Raw genomic sequence first — 20,214 nt, 5'->3', positions numbered from 1 at the left:
CCCCTGCGAGTTGGTTGCCGCCGTTCGCGCCATTCCCGCATGCCGCCGCGCAGAGTCTCGCGGGCGGCCCGCGGCGCGGGATGCCCGCCTTCATGCCGCCCGCCGCAGACGCGGCAGGGCGGTGGGGCGACGCCGAGGCCCGAGCGCAGACTTCCGTGGGCGAGGTCGCGGAAGGCAGGGCAAGCGAAGAATGGAGAGCGCCCTCTGCTGCTTGGCAGCGGTTCGGCGTGGAGGCGACTCCAGCGCCCTCAGCGTCGTCTGCTCCGTCAGTCTCCCTGTCGTCCTCGCCTGCACTGGCTTCTTCTTTCTCTTCGCCGCAGGGCGGCGGGGCGCGGCCCGGCCCGACGGCGGGCCCCGCGGGCCAGAAACCCGCGGCTGGGGCGCAGGGGAGCGAGGCAGGGTGGTCAGAAGACCAGGCGAACCGAGAGAAGTCGGCGGGAGAGAAGGCAGACGCGAAACCCCGTCAGACTTGTTTCACCGATCCGCGCCTCGCTCGAGCCAAACAAGCTGCGAAAAACCAGACTTCTGAGGACGACGGGGAGGGGGGCCCCCCCAGGGGCGATTTGCCCGCCTCAACGCAGGCGGCTGAAGCTCCGTCTTCGGTTTCCTCGTCGCGCGCTCTGCCTTCTTTCTCTTCCGCCCCGTTCGTCTCCACGCCTCCTTCCGTTCTTTCTTCGCCTTCTGTCACCTTCAGCCGGGAGCAGCTGCTTGGCGGCGTCTCCATCAAGCGCCCAAAGAAGAAATCCGCGCCGCCGTCGCTGTCGACGCCTCCGCTCAGGGAGGCTGGGGCGAGCGTGGCGAGCGCCTCCGGGGCTGCTGCGAGCCTCTCGCTGCCGCCGGCGTCCGCCGCCAAAGCTGCGGACGCCGCAGCGCCGTCTCGCGTTTCGTCGCAACCCCCTTCTGCGTCTGGTGCTCCCTGTGTGAGCGGCGAACAGCCATGCTCTACGCACGCCTGCTGCTTGTCATGGCGTCTGCCTTGTCGAGGCGTTGCTGCGCCCTGCGCGTCCGCCTCGCCTCCGGTTTCTGTTTCTTTTCTGTCTCCGTCGCTAGCTCGTCCTCTGCAGCGAAGCGGCGGCTTGGCGACGGGCGGCGACGGGAGAGAGGGCCGCGGCCGCGAGACCGCTCAGAAGCGCGCGCAGCGCGATTCGCAGGTCGCCGCGTTTCTGCAGCGCTTGCAGGCCGGCGACTTCGTGCAGGGCGAGCAAGTCTCCGGAGACTTCCACGCGAGCTCTGGCGGCTCAACTGACGAGGACGAGGAGGCCCTGGAGCGCACATCCTCGCAGGCCTGCGCGGATGGCGAAGGGGCGCGAAGCTCTCTTCGCAGACTGGAGGCACCCGAGAGCCAGGAGACAGGCCGAGGGGACACGGCGAGCGCCCTGAAACAGACTCCAAAGGACCGCGCCGCGCTCGCGGACGACGCGCGGGTGAAGGTGCGGGAAGGCAGCGCGACGAGCGACGCAGACGCCGAGCAGACAGCCACTCGAGAGCGACAGGAAGCGGAAGAAGACGCACCGAACGGGAAGGACCTGCAGGCCTCGCAGCGCGCTCAGGAGACCGAGAGCGACTGGTCCTGGTCGCTCTCTTCTTTCTCTGAGATGTCGGAGGCGGAGGAGACGGCGCGCGCCTCTGGCGGCTCTTCGCGCTCCGCGAGGCCGCAGACTCTGGAAGAAGAAAACAGTCTCCTGTTTCGCGCGGCGGCCCACGCCGCGTTGGAGCTCGGAGCTCTCTCCGCGCCGAAACTTCGAAAAAAAGAGAAAGTGAAACACGCAGACAAGGGTGCCTCGTCCTCGCTCGCTCCACGAGGAGGGAAGCCCCCGAAGAACAACGAGGAGGAGGCGAAGCGAGGCAACAAGAGGCCCGCGCGCCCCTCCGCGCGTTCAGCGGCTTGGACTTCTCACGAAGCGGAGACACACCAGGTTCTCTTGAATGCGTGCCTGCCCTGTGATGTGCCGCCGCCTCCCTTCCTGCCGGTCTCTCCCTCGTCGCCTGCGTCCCTTTCGCCCGCCCCCGCGGGGGCTCCCGGAGCCGGCGCGAAGCACCCGCGAAGGGGACTGTCTCTTCTGACCCGGCTCCATGCCGCGGCGCGTCGGGCGCGACGTCTGGGGCGCGAGGCCGACGCCGCGACCGCGGCCGCGGCGACGGCAGTCGCCAGCGGCATCGGGAGGATCCGCAGCTACTTGCTCGCGAGTGACGCCGAGAGCAAAGAGGTCGAAGAGAGCACCGTCGGGGGCGCTGCGACAGGCTCAGCCGAAAGGCTCTTGAAAGGAAGCTTACTCGCCGCTGAGGAGCCGCTCTGCGCCGCGGAAGTTCTGGGGGGCATGAGGAAGGCTCGCGACCTCTTTCCACGGGGGCACGCAGGGCGAAAGCGCCCCAGAGAGGGACTGGGGAAGCGGCCCACGCGGTCGGAGGCGGCGAGCCCCGGCGGAAAGTGCAGAGAGACGGGCGGGGGGCAGGAGGCAGAGTGGAGCCCGACGCCGGCTCCAGCGGAAAATCACGCGAGCGAGGGCGAGGAAGCCGACGCGCAGCACTGGAGTCAGTGTCTCGAATCTGAGCCGAAAGCAAGCAAGCTGAGGACCTCGCTCGTGGAGAAGGACGACGACTCAACGCGCAGCGACGACGAGGCCTCACGGCCCCCGCGCACTCTGTCGCCTTCGCAGACGTGTTCGGATCCGTACGAGACGGTTGACGCGGGATGCCCTGGGATCTTCCTCCCGACGCACTCCCTCGAATTCCCGGCGCTCCCCTCTTCGTCTGGCGCGGCTGACATCGCCTCTTCCGTCGCGCAGTTATCCACTCGCTCTCTCGCGGCCGCCGGCACCGAAGCCGGCGTCCTCGCGCTCTTCGACGTCGCGCACCCTTCCGCCTCGCGCTTCGTCTCCCTCTCTGCATCTCCGCCGTGTATCAGCCCTTCTTCCACGCGGCGCCCGCAGGCTTTTGAGGGCGAGGCAGGGGGAGAGAGGCTCGGCGCGAGCGAGGCTGGAGGCGCACGGAGCGACGGCATTGCGTGTCTGGCATGGCACCCGCGAGCGGAGTTTCTCGGCGCAGGAAGGCAAGGCGGTCGCCTGCAAATCGTTGACCCCAGAACCCGGGACGTCGTCACCGAGTGGCGGGCGCACCGTGGTCCTGTCGAGAAGCTGCAGTTCATCGGAAATAACGGTGCGTAGCGCGATTTAGACGGAAGTTTCTATGCAGACATATCTATGCATAGATGCATATGTGCGTCATGTTTGCATATTTATATATGCATGCGCGTGTCTGTATATATGTGTACCTTTTTATGGGGTAGATACGGGAAAGCCCTGAATTCATCAAGTGGGCATCACGCGTGAATGTGTATGTATCTGTACCTCCATATGTATCAATTTTTAATCTAGCGTATGGCTCTACATGCGCAACTCGCGTGAACAAACCCGTGTGTTTCGCGGGACGCTAGCCCGATGTATTCACATGTCGTATCTATTTGTGTGTATTTCCGCCTCTTTGACTCCTAAATGCGTACAAATAAGGTATTTGCATGCGCTTTTTGGCGCCACTTCAAGCCTCGGCCCTGTCTGATCTTTTTCTCGGAACCTGCAGTTTGCGCGACTTCCTCCTCGACGGAAATGCACGTTCGCTTCTGGGACCTGCGCATCCTTCCCTCTTCTTCTTCTTCTTCTTTTTCGTCTCCTTCTTTTTCTGCTTCCTCTTCTTTTCTTTCCTCCGCGGTCGGCCGTTCGTGGAACGAGCGCCTGCTGCGCGCGGTGAAGGCCGACAGCGGCGTCTCGGCATTCTGCGTCTCTCCGGACGAAGAACTCTTCGCGCTCGCCACTCTCGCCGGCGAAATTCAAGTGAGAAAACTGAGCAAAGAGGGCGATGCACAGACGCCGCCGCGCGGACGGCCACACCCGAAAAAGGAGAAGAAAACGCAGGGGGGGCAGGGAGTATCGCAGAAAGCGACGGAGGTTGTTGGTTGTTGCTATCTGGCGTTTGCCTCATCGCCTCGCACCTTGCTCTCGTCTCTGTGACAATCTTGGTTCCTCCACCCATATCTACTTTTAAGTGCCTCTCCACGTGTGCAGATCGAAGTTTGCCTTTTTCTTTCACCACTGGGCGTCATTCCCGTGTTTACTGCCGCGTGTCGTTGGCTTTTTGTTTTGTTTTCGCGTCCGATGTCTTCGAGGTTTCGGTGTCGCATTTGTGTGATTTCTCAGGTGATGACGTCGCCAATCGGCGTGGAGCCTATAGAGCAGCTGCTGCTTTTTCCTTCCGTGAGCGAACTCGACTGTTTTTCTTCACTCTCCTTCTCCCCCAACAACCGCGGGCTCCTCGTCCAAGGCGAGAGGCAGCACACGCAGCGGATGCGGGATGCGACACGTGAGTCTTTCATTTTCCTCTCCTTTCCCCTTTTTTTAAGTTTTCTCGCAATCGGTTGCTTCCCCTCACTGCGTCTGCGGCTAGGCCCTCCGGTCTTCGTTTCTTTCTGGCTCTCGCTGTCTGTCTTCACTCGGCTCTCCACTCCCTCGCGCTGCCCCGCTCTTCGGGCCGTCACCGCGCCCTTTGGTTAGCGTGAGGTGCACCTCTTCCGCTCGCTTCTGCCTCCTTTCCTCTGTTACTGTCTCGGTTGCTTCATTTCCTCGCTTTGAGGCTGTGCGTGTCAGCAGGTCTGCTCTCTTACCCTTTCTGCGAGCTCCGCGACCTGCAGACTCCCCAGCAGCGCGCCAAGCTGCAAACGTTCGCGTCCTTTTGGCCTGAGTTGCGGCGGTATCCCGACTATGCTCCTGCGACCGCGTCCCTCGCGTCGCTCTCGTCTTCTCCCTCGCTTTCGCCGGTCTTTGATTTGCCCTTCTCCTTCTTCCCGGGGGCTGTGGCTGTGAGTCTGGCAGACAACTTGCTTCCGCTCGCTGCCGCAGCCCCACGGCGGTGCAGGGCGGAGGCGAAGAGCGAAACGCCCGCGCGGAAGAAGGAGCGCGCGTCCTCGGTCGAGACAGTCAAGCGCGACAGAGACGGGGCGGAAGACGGCGAAGAGATGCCGCGAAGGCCTTCGCGAAGCGCATGCACGTTCAGCTCCGCGGGCGCCGGCGACTGGGAGGAAGAACACGAGGCGACAGGAGGCAGCTCGCTCTCTTCTCCGCCGTACCTCCTCTACGTCAACGCGAGCGTCTCGCGGCACCCGGTGTCGGCGTCCTCCTCGCGTGCCGCCGCTGCAGAGGCCTCGACGCTGCCAGCCGCATACAAGACAGAAAACGCGAACAACGCGACGGGATGCGCATGCGCGCCTTTCGAGCTGTTCACAGGTTCGGTCGCGCCGTGGGCGGCGAGAGGCGGGGAAGACGAAACAGCGAGACCCGAGAAGGGAGACTCTGGGAATGTTGTGAACTGCGGGCGAGAAGGCCCCGCGAAAGGGCAGCAGCGTCCCGACGCGGAGACGCAGGCTGCCGACTCTCGGGCTTCACAGAGAGAAGGAAGCTCCTCTTTTCTGCGGGAACCGGACGGCGCACCGAAGGCCTCTGGAACCGCCTCGTCTCTGCAGCTTTGTGTGAAGAGCGAAGGACAGCCTCTCGTAATCAGCGACAAACTCGGCTGCACTGCATCGCCTCACGAGCGTGACGGCGTTCAAGACGCAGAGACATCTGACGAGGAAGAAAGAGAGGGAGAACGAGAGGGAGAAGAAAGAGAGGAGGAGCTGTATGCGTGGCTCCGAGCGTCTGCCCGCGTTTTCGAGGGCGACATCGGCGGAGATCCCATGTGGACCTGCAGGCGGTTTTCGTGCACTTTCTGGCGAGACAAAGTCGTCGGCGTGGGCGGGCCTCTCCATCTCGCGGGCGCTATGAAGCTGTGGGATGCTGCGACGGGTGAGTGGCTGCGGATCTCTCACGTGAACAGACTTGTGCATGCAAGAAAGTTTCACGCTGGAACCCCAGAGTTAAGGGACAGGGAAATGACGCGCCTCCAATGCATGCCGACTAGTGCCGGTTAGAGTCGCCGGCGCCCGGAGTTGGGCGCACTCGAGTCTTTCGGTGCGTTCAATTGCAGACCTCAAGAATATCTTTTAGCCAGGGGCTAGCCTACGCAGGAGGACGCCGAGTCCTGCGCTGGTGCGCTGTTTCGCCCGAGTGTACTCCCCTTCACACCCCGTCGTCGGCCTTTTCTGTGTTTCAAAACTTTTCGCCACACGCGAACGACCCGCTCAGACGCCGCGCTGGAGTATTGTCGAAGTCCCGTCTCGGCAGGGCAGCAACTTCTGCGAGCTTTCGTCTCCTCTCCGCGCTTGCTGCTCAGCTCCACGCTCGAAATTGAGAATGCGAGGCACGCCGAGTTCGAGCCCTTTTCCTCGCGTCGCAGCGCTTCCGGTTTTCCCGCTGTGGGACGGTGTGCAGAGGCTTGCCGCACGCCCCCTGCTGCGGGTTCCAGCGTGGACCGTGCTGCGCGTGCGCGATGCATGTGCATTTCCTCTTTCAGGTTTCCTGGACAGTTGCTCCATTTCCGCGTCGAGCCAACAAATCGTGCGCAGCGTCGCCAGCCACCCGCTGGGCGGCCCGCTCGTCCTCTCCGCGGGGCGGCGGAGCCCCTCGCGGCGGGCCTGCGTCACGCTCTGGGGTTACTTCACCGTCGACCAGCTCGCGAGCTTTGAAATGATTTGAGGAAAACCCAGAGAGACAACGCGGCCGAAAACGCGGCTGCAGCGCAGCGCGCTCCCGGCTTCGCGACGCGACTAGGCCGGCGTTCTTCAACGCGAAGCAGCGCCGAGAAAACTCCGGCAGAGCAAGAGCAGAGAAGCGCTTATACGTTTTCGTTTACAGTTGAGACGTCTCTGAGACGCAGCTCACAGCTGCAGGCCCCTTTTTGCCCCTGGCAGGCCTCACGCGGCTGTGCCCCGTTCCTTAGCACTACTGCGCATATCTGCCCTTTGCAGGGAGCAAAACGCCTTTTTGTTTTTCGCTCTGCTTCGATCGCTGCGTTCAGCGAAATCGGGCTGGCCGCCAGCGCGCTGCGGCGTGCTCGTCCCAGCAGACACACGCTTGTGAAAATTCAGTTTGAATATATATAAATATAAATGTTTGCATCTCTGTATCTCTACGGAGCACGTGTGTTGGCTCCTGCATCGGTAGATATGCGCTCGATCGGTGCCACGAGTGCGTGTGATGCGAAACGGAAAGGGATGCTTCCAGGCAACGCCGAGGTACCTCGGCGGAGTGATTCGGTTTGCGCGCCCTCGCCACACGATGAAGGCGAAACGTGGACGCGATGCAGGTGATCTCGTGCTTCAACAAGTTTCGCGCCCGAAAATCGATTGCGAGGGCGACAGGGCGAAGCAAAGCCTACCAGATTTTTCACAAGGTCGCTGTCTGCATGGAACTGATACGAGAGAGGCTGTAGGGCGAAAAAAACGGATCTGCCACCGATTCTCGAAGCCTTTCCAAAGGTCAGATAAAGCAAGGAGAAAGAGATGCTGAGTCTCGTTTTACACGAAATCAAAGGATCTCTCGAACTGGCTGGGCCGCACATGCGTGAGCACGCTTGTGGATATTTTCAACGATATACGAATACGCTTGTACGCAAACGTGCGTCAATGCTGTATTTTTCACGGCCATGCTTCTGTCTGAAGGAAGAGTACACTCGAAGTTAGGGTTGAAGGACTGAAGAGGCAGCAGCGGCAGAGAAAACGCAGGGCTAATCCGGCAAGACGAAAAACGCCTCAAGGGCTTCCCCAGACAGCGATCACACGAGGTCACATGCACGCGTAGCGATCTTTGTTTACACGAGAGTATCGATAATCCTTTTCGGCGTGAATCCGGTTGTAAATGACAGTTCAAGATGCATATGCAACATTCAATGCCTGCCATCGATTCGTGTTCACGCCCTTCAGGAGACCTCAGTAGTTTTTCGGTCGTACGCGTTGTTGGCTTCCACAAACTGCACCGAGCGAAGCAGAGCAACGGCACGCGCAAGGACTTGAGCAACCAGCTGCCACGGGACTGCATCCTAGCAGATAAACGATGCAAACTCCCTTTCGCGTCTCCGGTCCGTCGCCATTTTTCACTCCACAAATCACAGCCTTCCTGTCGCTTCCTCCGCCTGTCTTGCTATGCATCTCTGTTACATCGGACTGAGGTGAGGCTGCATTGATACTCTTTCCGTCTTGTCAACTTCCATGCGCCAGTTATCTCGTAAAACTGACGCACTCAACAACTCCACGTGGGCAGGGGCTGCGCCCAGCCTGTCTCCATGTTCTCTGGCGAGGCTCAGCAGTGCGTACGCTCTTGCTGCTCCAGCCGCTTGCGTCATGTCCCACCGCTCGCTATCTACCTCTCTTTTTTTTTTGGCACTTCATCAATGAAACAAACAGAGAGATGCATGCGCGCCCGTAGGCATATCGATACACCTGTAGCCAGACTGCGTAGATATGCGTGGGTACCCTGACCCTGGAGGCGAGGCCCCCGGCTCGAAGAGCTCCGCCGAAGACTCAAGCCTTGCGCGATACGCCGTTCTGCGCAGACTCGCTATTTCCAGCTTACTGCGTTCACGAGGCTGTTTTCGGGGTCTGCTTTGAACGGGGCAGACGCCAGAAATCCGTTCTTATCTCCTTGAGGATAGAGTGCAGCCAACACCCCGCTTCGCCATTCCTGCGAGGACAGGGCCCATAATCCGGCACCGCCATGCCAGGTCTCTCAACGCTTTCTATGAGAAGACGGGAGAGGAACTCTCTCATAGCAAATGGCTGCGCATGGCTTGCATTCGTAGCAGCTCGTTGACGCGTAGAACGCCCAGTATGATTTTCATTTTGCGCAGTGCATGCATTCTGGACTACCAGGTAAGCGGCAGCCAAAGCCCCTGTCAGCTTCTTTTCAAACAAAGAACAGAGGCAACTCTATGTTCTCTGCTCTGAGCCTCTTCTGGCCCCAGCGCAACACAGCTGGCGAAATCCTCTCCGCCTTCTTCCTGTCTAGACGCCGGCGAAAAAGAGCGAGCACAATGCATCCTTACCTCTGTCATGCCGCCCGCGAGGAAACGCAGAAACTGCGCTTTATTGAACGTGTGACCCTTGAGGGCCCCCTTCGGTTTCTTCTTCTCACACAGCCGCTGGTACACCTGGAGGCTAGTCACGGATTCCTGAAAGAGGCAAAACGCGTCATCCAGGCTCCAGTTGATGGAGCGGTATTCGGGAATACCCTCACGCATTGCCTCGCATGTCGGATTTCGGTATGGAAGTGCGGCGACAGCCACCGGCGATGCCGGCACACTGCCAGCGCAGGAATGTCTGTCGCCCGCCTGTATCCACTGCACTCTGTGATTTCAAGAAATAAAGGCTTCCACTCTCTTCGCGAAAGAGCCGTGCATCGTGTAGAGTCGCGCTTTCCTTACTGCGTCTCGAGATATCGCCTTCCACAGTTTTTGGTGGAGGCGTTCCTGCGTCACAAGAACGATTTGCGCGCCTGAAATAGCAAGTCACCACGCACGGTGACGCTCGACGTGTTGCCTGTTCGAGATGCGAAGAGGTATTCAAAGCGTTCCTTCGCGCGAGGCTTCCGATCTTACTGAGCTCTTCTTGCTCGTCACTCAGTTCTCTGTTGAAGGAAATAAGCTCCTCTTTGCGCTTGGATAGCTCGTCAATTTCATCCAAAACAGGGTCTCTACAGGCAGAAAAGGGATAAGTCCAGGAAGAGTCCGATGATCTGGCTTGTTTGGTCTGAACCGCAAACGGGTGGGATGCGTGTGACTGCGCTCAAGCCTACGGGAATACGCTGGCAGAGTTGTAGAACAGGATAGAGAAGATGCTTTCTAACTAAGTAACCCTCCAGTTTCTCTCGCAGAACATTTCACTTTGCAAGCATTCGTGGAGCCTGACTACGACGTACACTTGCAACAGAGGCTACGGAGCTTTCCGCAAACAATGTGTGTTCGATTCTAGCTTTGTCACAGCTGAAAACACCGTAGTCATAGAGAGGCCGAGCGGCTCTTCCGTTGTCCTGCGAGCTCTTCTGCTCGTTGGTGCCACCGAACGCGCGTCAAACGGAGAGCGTGGGAGCCTCGGCAGTACCGCCTACACTATGGTTAAGTGCAACGGTGACGCGTTTTCGCCAATGCGCCCTCCGAGCAGAGTGAGAAAGCCTCCCAGCGCTCTCACCGGTATTCCCCGAAATAGTCAACGAAAAAATCCTGAGGCCTCTCAGGCCTCTCCCCGGCTTCAAAGATGCCAATCAGAACTGCAGGGGTAACCCACCACACCACCTACGGATGACAGGCAGATTTTCGGGCCTCAGCGACGAGCGAGCACGAAATGCAATAAAAGCCGCCATTGGGGTCGATCGGCAAACAACGTCCCAGTGCCTTCACCAGCGTCGACGAAGCAGGAAAATTGTTACCGAAACCGAAAAAACAAGGTGGTGAGAACTGCGTTGGGCGTCCTCGCGCACTGCGCCGCCAAGATGGAGCTGCAATGGAAGTTTGGAGTATCTTTGCGTGGGCTCACGTTTGGCAAGCGCGTCGACGACATGTGTATCTACAAGATACTTTCTGAAGTTGCGCATTTTCTCTCTGCGTCTTCGAATTTTTGCTTCATCAAGCGTCAGCGCTGCTACTGGCAAATCGTCTGACAGTTGAAGAGGATCAGGCGGTGGAGGAGGCGGCGATGAAACACCCGCCTCGGATACCACGGTAGACTCCGGTTCCTCAGGCTCTCCCATTTTCTCTCGCTATTCCTCTGGAAACCCGGAGCGGCCTCCGTGAATCAGTTTTGCGGTTTCTGCTGTATGTGCGTAGTGTGAACGCTGCAGCAAGCTTGGCAGGACACGGGTGGAAGTTAGGAAAAAGCCACTTCAACGTTCCGCCGGACAGTGCGTCAATTATCGTCCATTTTCTCCAGGAAGGTCAGCGGCAATAGGTTACCCTGCGGGAAAAGTCCAGAAATGAACCTTCGCCCACGAGCTTGCTCGTGCTGCAGCAGTCTACGTTCGCGTTTTCACAGGTCGTTTCTGTACGCGCCCGTGCTACCCGCCCGCTCGCTCTCGGGGCCGTGAAGAGACTTCACGATCTGGAACTAGACAAAACATCGACCACTCCCCATGCAGGGGTGTAGGTCAGTGAAGAACTCTTGACTTATTTCTGCGTAGGAAGCTCTACTTCTGCCCCTCAACGGATGAGCGCATGCAGCGGGCTGACTCAAAATCGAGTTTGCGTAGCACAAACAAGCCGCCGTCCACTGAGAAAAGCGGTAGCGGTAATCTGGCGAGAATGCTGGGACCTTAGTGTGAGAGAGGAAACAACACATAGCTGCGGCTACGTTGCTACGCTTCTACAGTTCTCCTACAAGGACGGAATAGTACCGTGCGTTCGTATGGGCGTCGAGTTCAGAGGTAGATGAGTAGAGATCACGAAAGCTACGCGATGGAAACTGGCCACGTACACGGCAGAAGACAGAGTTCGAGAAAGAGAGACTCGGTGCTGGCAAGGACGAGGCAACGCGAAGAAAGAATCAATATCTGTGAACTAGATTCTCATTGTGCACCGCACGCATCATGTGCAGGAAGGCCCGACATCCGTCATGAGGCTATCGGTGCGACGCAGACGGTAGTTCGCGAAAACCTAGTGACAGGCAGTGGGGGGAGACACACCAGACCTCTTTTCGCTGCGTGTTGAAGTCAGCACTTTCTTCTTATCACACCCTTGTCGACTGGTCGGCAGACATTGGAAACTTGCCCTTCTGCGGCCTCGCAGAGAAGAGTTCCTCCCCTGTGGTAGCCCCGTCGTTTGAAGCTGCACAATGGGATTTTCACCCGCACGTTCAGTATACGCGAAGAAATCCTTCCTCAACAGCTCTGTTAGGAACCTCGGTATCCACGCGAGGGCGAAGGAAGTCACTCCGCGCTGTGATGCACGCATGTTGTCTGCGGTACGCGCTTCCACTCTTCTGCCGTGCTCCCGCTAGTGCAAACTCGAAAACACTGCCAACTCCCTACGATGGAGTAACGTATGGGCAGGGCAGCGACGCACGAAAAACGAGACTACGGCACCGCGGAGTTGTAGCACCCTCTGGTTGCCGAGGTGCAAGAATCAGCTGGTCGAGAGGCGAAGCAGAGATGGACGCCCCATGATACACTAAATGCCCGTACGAGAGCTACGGAAAACGCGCGCAGCGACCGCCCAGGTACTGTGCTAGCCCCGTAGGTTCACCGATGCGAGACCTATAACTCCGTGGTGCAACCGCAGAGTTGCCTGAGTGCACTGACATGACTTCTTCGTGCGCAACACGGCAGCTGCAACGCTCGCTCTTTCACTTTAGACTTTATACGAGATACACTCCACGCCTCTTTTTATACGGTGGAGCTACTAGGCGAATCGGGACACGAGAACATCCTATGCGCTAGACTGTTGCGTTGCTGCGCCAGTCCTGGATATCTCGAACGAAGCCTGCACGTTTGGCAGGGGGAGGGGGGGGGGGTCACGGCTCTAGCCCCTGAAGCAACACAGCTGCCAGCCGGATGCTGTGCTCTTCAGCGAAGTGAAACCAGCCAAGAGACTTACTCCATGAAATACTTCACAAGAACCGTACACGCAATGCCAGCGAGACCAGTCGTCCAGATTTCGGAGAGATGTGCAATTTTTCCGCCTCACAGCACAAGCCGCACCTGTGTAGCAATCGAGCTCAATGAAAATACGCAAAACCACTCGACGCAATAACACAGATATCAATAGGGCTTGACGGAAGAAAGGAACTGAGGGAGATGTCGACGCAGACGAGCTGGGAACTGCAAAAACGGCAGTTTGCCTGCTTCCGCAAAAATCAGGCCCCCGCCGTAGTTTTTTCACGCTCACCGCCCACGAGTTCCAAGTTAGCTTCATTGTTCGCGAACTCAGCCTCCTTGCCCCCTGCGGCAGACCTCTGTGTGTCTGCTGCAGAGGCATCACAGGAGCGCCGCTCACGAGCGGGCCCAGCGACGGTCGGCCTCCCCAGAGGACTGTTTTCGACACTTCTCCTGAAAGCATCTGGTGCTGTCCTCCGGGGTGCGAGCCCTTTCGGCTTCTACAGGTACGTTCCATCATCTTCATCAGCATCTGGATCTACAGAATCGTTATCTGAGGCATCTCCGTCAAAGAGCGGAGCATCATCGTCGTCGGCCTCGCCGCCACCACCCGCCCGCCGCTTTCGGACCGCGGCCAAGATATTCGGGAGCATGTACACAAGCATCACAACGACGGCGAGCAGGACTCCAATGAAAATCGCTGCGCCACTAGGCGTGTACAGAACTGCTTGAATGAAGAGGAAAATCGCGACAAGGACCACACCGATGAAAATCTGGCGAAACTTTTTTTTCTGCGTCGCTTTCTTCGGCTGCGTCGCCTCGACTGCTTGGTCGTCACCGGATTCGAAGAAGGCTAGACTTGTTTCGTCGCTGAACGAGTGCGGAGAGACGAGTCTCATGCCACCTTTCCCCTGCTCGCGGCTTCCGCTTCGCCAGGTTCTTTGCGCTGCAGCATCACGCGTGACGCCGCCCTCTCCGCTCAGGTTCACGAAGGAGGTCGCCGCGGGCGTTTTTCCGCGCGGTGCCCTCGACTCCTTCCTCGCACGCCGGATCTCGGCACTCGCGAGCGCCCTAAACGACTTCTCAACGAACTTGCCGTATCCAGCCAAGCCTGTCGCGCACTTCATGGTGGCTCCAGTACTCGATCCCATTTCCAAGAGCGCTGCGTCTGAGACGAGTGTCCCAACTTGTGAATTGTCGCCCTTTTTGGCGATCTTCTTTGCCGCCTTCTTCGCGGCCTGCGCCGTCTCCTTGTTGCCGTGCATCCGACCCAACAACACCATCAGACGCGTGATCATCTGCGTGAGCCACTTCCACTTTCCAATCACGTTCAGGACTTTACGGCCTGCGCGCCCCGTAGCGCCCGCTGCAGTCAAGCAAATCGTAAGGAAGAAAAATGCCAGGGGCGGTGTCACACACGCAGCGATACAGTCACACACTGCAGCATCCCCGCGTAACATATTCATGCCAAGCTCTAGCGGAAACAGCTACGCAAGAGACACGGACATGAGAGAGAGAGCTACCATGGCCTTACAAGAAGAGATGCCAAGATGAGCCCGAGAGGTCGGCGTGCGGCTGCGCTGCTTCGGCTCTGAGTCAGCGATGCCACCGTCCTTCCCACACCATGGAGGGCCGGCTCCGCGCTCGTTCGAGTTTCACCCCGCGTGGAGGCTGTTTCGAAGAACGACCGAGGGTCTCACCTATCGAGACGATTTGCTGGAGTTGTTCTTGGAGGTTTTTGCGGATTTTTTCCACATCGCGCGGCGAGGGAGTCGCGCTCTGCAGCGTCTGCCGGAGTTTGTCGAGCAGCGCGCTCGCCTCCTGTCGGTTCCCTGCCGCCGCGTGGTTCACGAGTTTCCTCCATTCTGTCTTCAGAATCGGCGACATGCGCAGGAGCAGGCAGTTGCGCGAGGGGCGGTCGGATTCGAGGCAGTTCACCGTCGACGGGACAGTCGCCTGCATGATCGCCACCAGCATCGCGCGCTGGAAGATGTCGCCTCCAGTCGCTTTGACAGTCGCCCCTTCCTTAGTCTGCAGCTGGTGGCGTTTGCGCCGCAGCTTGCGCACTTCGCTCGGGCACTTCTTCACGTCCCACGTCTGAAGTAAAAGCGAAACAAACATGCTGTCGAAGGCCAGCGGCGCGCCGAGCTCCAGCAGGTGGACGAGGTGGTAGAGCTGTGCATTCACCGAACACGCACCCGCCACAAACAAGTCTTTCGAAACGACAACGACAGGCAAAACACCGGCCGACTCGGACCGCCTGACAAACCGACAAACTCTCGCGCGGCTAGACACGTCCCCCTCCCCCCCCTCCCAAACCCCACACTCACGGCAGAACGCTGTTTGTGGGCAGAGAGAGTCCAAGAACCGACCGCGCGAGAGCGCCGGGCGGCCTCGCATGTGCACGCCCTGTCGGATACCGTTAAGTTTCAGTTTACGCAGTTTGTAAAGGTCCCGCAGAGTCTGCAGCAGTAGGGGCGTCGAGCTCCACGCAGCACCCGCGTCAGACGGGAGGGAAGGCACGAGCAAAAAGCCGCGTTCTATTTCCATTTTAGGACGTGGGGTGGAGCTTCGAGAGCGACCAGACGCTTCGCGCAGAAGGTGGCTGCCCCCCAACCGGCGTATGTGACAAAGCGTGGAGACGACGCACGTGCCTGCAAGCCTTCCCTGTGCGGCGCTTACCTCCTTCACCCGCGCGGGTCGTCCCTTCTGCTTTTTCTTCGAGGCGCGTTTCAGCTTGCGCGCCTTGGTATTCTCGTTCCGCTCGACTTGATCGAGGTAGACGCAGGACGGCGCTAGGAAGCTGCCGGGGACGTTCTCGTTCTTCGAGACGATTCCCTTCAGGTAGATGATGGCCTCCTCGGACACGCTAACTGAGAACTCGGCGTCCACGAGACCCGCGGCAGCGGCCGCCTTCTGCTTCTTCTTACGGCCCTTCTTCTTCTCCGGTGCGGCCTCTGCATTGCAGACCCAACCGCAGCGGTGACCGAAGAAAAGCCTTACGAGGACGTCGGCCTGGCGGCGCGGCGTCACGAAGAGACTACGCGGATATGCACCACTGGCGTCTTAGGATTCACGCCGGCGAACAGATAAGCGAAGGAGATACGGAGGGCTCGCGACACGCCGACAGCGCACAACGAGACGCGAAACCCAAAAGCAAACAGACAGAGCTCGCATGGCTTCATGAAGAGAGAACGACCGCAATGCAGCGGGAGCTTACAGCACAACGCGTGCTTACGAAGCGCGGAAAGAAATGGAGAAGAGGAGCGGACACGGACCTTAAGACCAAACGGCAGCCCGTAAACAGACCGTGCCTCAGCCTTTGCGGCCGAGTCGTCTCCACCGAGTGTCGCGAGCTACGCACGCTTGATTCGAGTTGCTACCATTCGCTTTCACTCCAGGATCTTCTTACCTAAGTCATGCATCACCGCGCCGTGCGCCTGCACAAGCAGAGGCTGGACCAGGGGAATGCTCATCTGTTGCAGGCAAGCTGGAAAACAGGAAACGAGAAAACACACACAAGCGCCCGTACACACATGCTGAGATGCATGTTTCATATTGCTGGGTACATGCAAACACGCAGAGGCATATGCTCGCGTGGGGCCGGCTACACCCGCAGAGCCGCGGAAAACAGGAATGTCGCTTGTGCAGTTAGGCGTCCAACAGCCCGATGCGCAAGCAACTTCTCACGCGAAACCCGAGGGATTACATAGTACTGCCCATGCACATATGTATACATAAAATATGGACATGTGCGACAGTGAATCGCCTACAGCAGAGAGAGAGGCACTCACAAGCGCAGACTCCGCCTTCCAGCGTTAAACAGAGTAGGCGGGCGGTCTTAGGGAAGCAGCGACGGCAGCAGCCTGTCACTTTTCACGCATGCATGCATAGGTGCCTGCAGCGCTGTCCATCGGCAACTTCTCTCTCTCAGACTCGTTGCCCGATCTCTCGCGAGCGCCTGGCAAAAGTGACTCGCCCGTGGGGTGACTCAAAACCGAGCCGTGAAGTTGAGAAAACAAAGAAGGACCCTTAAGTCCCGCGATGCAGTGTGCACAGGCACGTTCCCGGTGTTGTGGATGTCTCAGTCGCTTCGCTCTGTGCTCACCTCGCAAACTGAGCCCGCCGCATTGCTTCAGAGACTCAAGTTTGGTGTCGATGTAGGCCGAGTACGTGGCGCACAGCGCCTGCAGCTTCGGGCTACCCTTGAACTTCTTGCAGACAGCGCCCATTTTCTTTTTTCTACTCTTCTGGTCGCGAATATTCACGCACGCTAGCTGCTCTGAAGGACATCGACATACCTCCACACACCACGGCGAAGGCCCACATCACGACATATGCACTTATACACATGTATATATGTATACATACATACGTACATACATACAAATATGTATCTGCTCATAGATGGACCCGTGGCTGATAGACGGCATACATTCGTGAGGGCACTAGACTTCCAGGGCTCTCTCGTCTGGATCTCATCTATCTCCGTTACCAAGTCGATATGCGGACTGCAACGCCTGCTGTTGTCCCGTCAACAGACATATCAGAGTGCTGCGCGAAGAGGAGGAAACAAGACATGCGGGGCTCGACACGACAGACAAGGCTGGGCTGCACACACATATTCGTCCGCCCAGGGACGGAGACGCCCCTCGTGGAGAAGTTACTTTTTTCGAAAACGCTCGCGAGCCGCTATTCTGAGAGGCGCAGGGGCCTTACCGTTGAGGCGTGTGGCGTCCTCAAGGTAGCGGTCGATTGCATCGGCTTCTTTTGCTTTATTGGTGACGGACTGGACATTGAAAATGCGTGTGAAAGCCTGAAGAGAAGCGCAAGACCGACTTGCAAAGTAGATCTCAAAACAGGGACCTCAGGATTCATGCACGGACATGCATGCATGTAGAAACGCGTCAGCGATACAGAAAGGAGAGAGCTACCCAGGCAGACACGGAAAAAGTCAGACAGGCAGACCAGGCACGCACACGGCGGAGCACTGGATCCCGGTCATGCACATCAGCGTGGAAGCCTGGACTCCACTAGCCAATGAGTATACACACCGCTGTCACAGAGCGGCAGTATCGCCCCTCTTATTTTTTTGTTCGTTTCTGCGGGTCGTCCTCGCTCTGCTCGCCTCCGTGTCTGTCCCTTTGCCGCGCTTCGCGGCCTTTTCTCCTTCCCTGCTCCTCTGGATGCGCCTACCGAGACGAGTTTTTTCTTGAGCCATCTTTTAAATCTCCCGAGGTTCCCGCGCGCCTTCTTCGCCCCCTTCTCCGTCGGCGCGGCGACCTGCCCCTGCTCTTCTTCCTCGTCGTCCGCGAGCGCACGCTGGAGCTCCGGACTCACAGGCGCGGCCGCGCTCATGCCTGCAGCTTCCATCTCGGCATTAGCCTCTTTCTCCTGCTCAGGGGTGTCACGGATCGCCGGGGCCTCGAGGGAAAAGGCGTCGTCCCCGAGGGCCGCAGACTCCGGCGCGGCGCCAGCCACTGGCCTCCCGCCAGATCCCAGAGCTGGATGAATGATCTGGTGGCCTGCCGCGACTCTGTTTTCGATCACAGTGACCTCCAGGGGAACCCGCTGAGGCGGCGTTCGTTCCTGCTCGGAGAGGGCGAGGTGCAAGAAGCTCAACGACTGCGCTGCCGCAGCGCCCTCGTCGGCAAGTTCCGCCGAAGCAAGGCGCACTGGCGGAGAGGCGACATCCTCAGCGAGAGGAGGCAGAGGAATGGAGAAGGGAGACGGCGACGCAGAGGCAGGGGAGAGCGAAGAAAACGGGGCGAAAGGGAACGAAGACACAGGAGGAGGCTCGAGAGAGCTGGCTGTGCGGATGCGCCGCACCGCGAGAAAGAGGGAGAGAAGCGAGAAACAGAGGAGAGGAAGCAAGCGACGGGAAGGGCGCGTCATTGTGGAAGAACGACTACAGGCACTAGCATAGCGGCTCGGAGGTGACCCACATTGACCGGCGCGACGCGAAGCTGCTGAACCGAAAAAACGAGGAACTTCCCGGCCCCCGGTTGAAGGGGGCAGTACACTGTCTTCTCCCTCGACTCCTCGTCGTCTTTGTCCTTTCTTTTCAGCATCTCTTCTCTGTTTTGCCTCGAAAATGTGTTTCTAACGAGCGGACGCGCGCAACCGGGACATCTCGAGGCCCTGGAGAGGGGCTAACACAACGGCGCCCTTTGGAGCAAATGGAAGAGGAGAAGAAAAATGCGGGCTGCTTCGCCAGTGAACTGGCAAACTCCCTCTTTCCACTAATGAGGTAGGGGCTGACGTTGCGTACTAGGCACACTACCGACTCCGCAGCACAGATAGATAGAGCTGTTCGCGACGGCGATTCGCTAGACGCAGGCAGAAGACGACGAAACAAATGTTTAGGAAAGTTGGAACGAATGACACTGAACCGGAATACAGTACTTTTTTCAAGCAAGTCTGCGCTGGCTCCGATTGCGGTAGACGTGACACTCTTCCGCGAGGCCGGTTGTCTTGTAAACAGGCTCGTTCAAGACGCCTCGTTGCCCGCAGCAGACGCACCGGTCAATAAAAAAAGCTGTGGTTCGTCTAGCTTACGCTTTCCGAGAACTGTAATGTAACAAGGCAACATGAAGGCCTCCTCTCTCCACCCGGACAGGTAGGTACGCGTCACCAAAAAAAAAAAGCCGAGGAATTCTCGCTGGCCTCGCTAGCTGGTCCCTCGCTGGTGTATAGACAGTGCACGATTGGGAGGCCTCAGCGAGGCACAGGAGATGAGCAAATGTGGGAAAACACGTAACTTCTCGGGCTGTTGCCTCTATTTCTAGTTTGTCTGCCCTTCCTTCTGCAGGTTATTTTAGCAGATGCCGCCAAAGACGGTTTCTTTTCCCAGTGTTCGTCGTCGCTTCATTGGGGGGTGCCTTGACTCAAGCCTGGGGACGAGGACAAGGCGACGTTGACTGCGCTTAGGGGTAGTCAACTGATGCAGAGACGGGCCTTCACGGGTTCCCTTTTGGTGCCGCATCCGTGTTTCTCCCACTTGCGGGTCGAGTGTTCTCAAATGAGGGACGAAAAGACGGTCCTATCGGTACATCTTCTTTCTCTGCAGCGGTGACTCTCACCCCGCAGCCGCCATTTGTCTGGGGCACGTAGCAGAACAGGTTTTCTCGTCGGTCTCCGCGAGAGCAGGACTAGGTTTAGGCACGAACGATGGTCGTATCCCACTGACCCCCCACGGTTTCAAATCCTGAGTCTTTCTGCCTCCCATTACACATACCGCACGTCTTTGCTCAAGCTTTTTCCGCCGTAAGCCCGATGCATCGCCGCGGGCAAGACAGTGTGACCGCGAGTTGCCTTCTGCTGACATCGACGCAGCAAAAAAAGGATCCCGAGTTGGAATCGTCAAGGGACCTTTCTGTCGCGCTCCCAGGAAGGTCTACTGGAGGTACAGAAGTTGCTCCGCTCAATAAGCCGTGCTTCCTATGAGAGCCGACCTCGCTTGATTGCTAGATTGCTTTATCATCATATATGAGCAAGCCTCGGCCCCCCATGTGCGATTCTCTGCGGGTCTCGAGGGATTATACAACACACGATCAGCGCTTGGAGATCAGTTTCCGCTGAACTACGCTATCTGCAACAGCGCCTGAGGTCACTGCGCTCGTTCGCCGAGCAGGAAAAGCGGAGCGCGGGGAGGACCGCAGCAAAGACGCAAAAACCACTAAAAAGAAATGCTCAACGTCTGTAAAGATTCACA

General features: G+C 58.5%; 3 protein-coding genes across 3 annotated transcripts; 1 reads left to right on the top strand and 2 right to left on the bottom strand.

Moving 5' to 3' along the window:
- Window positions 1-80: 80 nt before the first annotated feature.
- On the top strand, window positions 81-6,620 carry BESB_061410 (uncharacterized protein; the record flags this gene model as incomplete). Its single annotated transcript, XM_029364555.1, has 5 exons — window positions 81-3,156; window positions 3,577-3,827; window positions 4,191-4,353; window positions 4,641-5,831; window positions 6,439-6,620. The coding sequence occupies 5 exons, from the start codon at window positions 81-83 to the stop codon at window positions 6,618-6,620; spliced, it is 4,863 nt and encodes a 1,620-aa protein (XP_029219263.1).
- Window positions 6,621-7,842: 1,222 nt separating this feature from the next.
- BESB_061400 (uncharacterized protein) lies at window positions 7,843-10,664 on the bottom strand (the record flags this gene model as incomplete). The annotated part of the gene is made up of 7 exons (XM_029364554.1): window positions 7,843-7,893; window positions 8,496-8,603; window positions 8,965-9,090; window positions 9,343-9,413; window positions 9,517-9,611; window positions 10,106-10,184; window positions 10,451-10,664. 7 exons carry the CDS (start codon window positions 10,662-10,664, stop codon window positions 7,843-7,845), a joined length of 744 nt encoding a protein of 247 aa, XP_029219262.1.
- A 2,336-nt stretch (window positions 10,665-13,000) lies between these two features.
- On the bottom strand, window positions 13,001-18,395 carry BESB_061390 (uncharacterized protein; the record flags this gene model as incomplete). The annotated part of the gene is made up of 7 exons (XM_029364553.1): window positions 13,001-13,866; window positions 14,201-14,675; window positions 15,183-15,457; window positions 15,913-15,990; window positions 16,609-16,782; window positions 17,220-17,316; window positions 17,697-18,395. The coding sequence occupies 7 exons, from the start codon at window positions 18,393-18,395 to the stop codon at window positions 13,001-13,003; spliced, it is 2,664 nt and encodes an 887-aa protein (XP_029219261.1).
- Between the last annotated feature and the right edge of the window lie 1,819 nt (window positions 18,396-20,214).

This window comes from Besnoitia besnoiti, chromosome V (assembly GCF_002563875.1).
Source record: "Besnoitia besnoiti strain Bb-Ger1 chromosome V, whole genome shotgun sequence".
NCBI lineage: Eukaryota > Apicomplexa > Conoidasida > Eucoccidiorida > Sarcocystidae > Besnoitia > Besnoitia besnoiti.
Note: the sequence above shows the minus strand (reverse complement) of the source record. Positions and strands in the feature narration are given on the sequence as shown.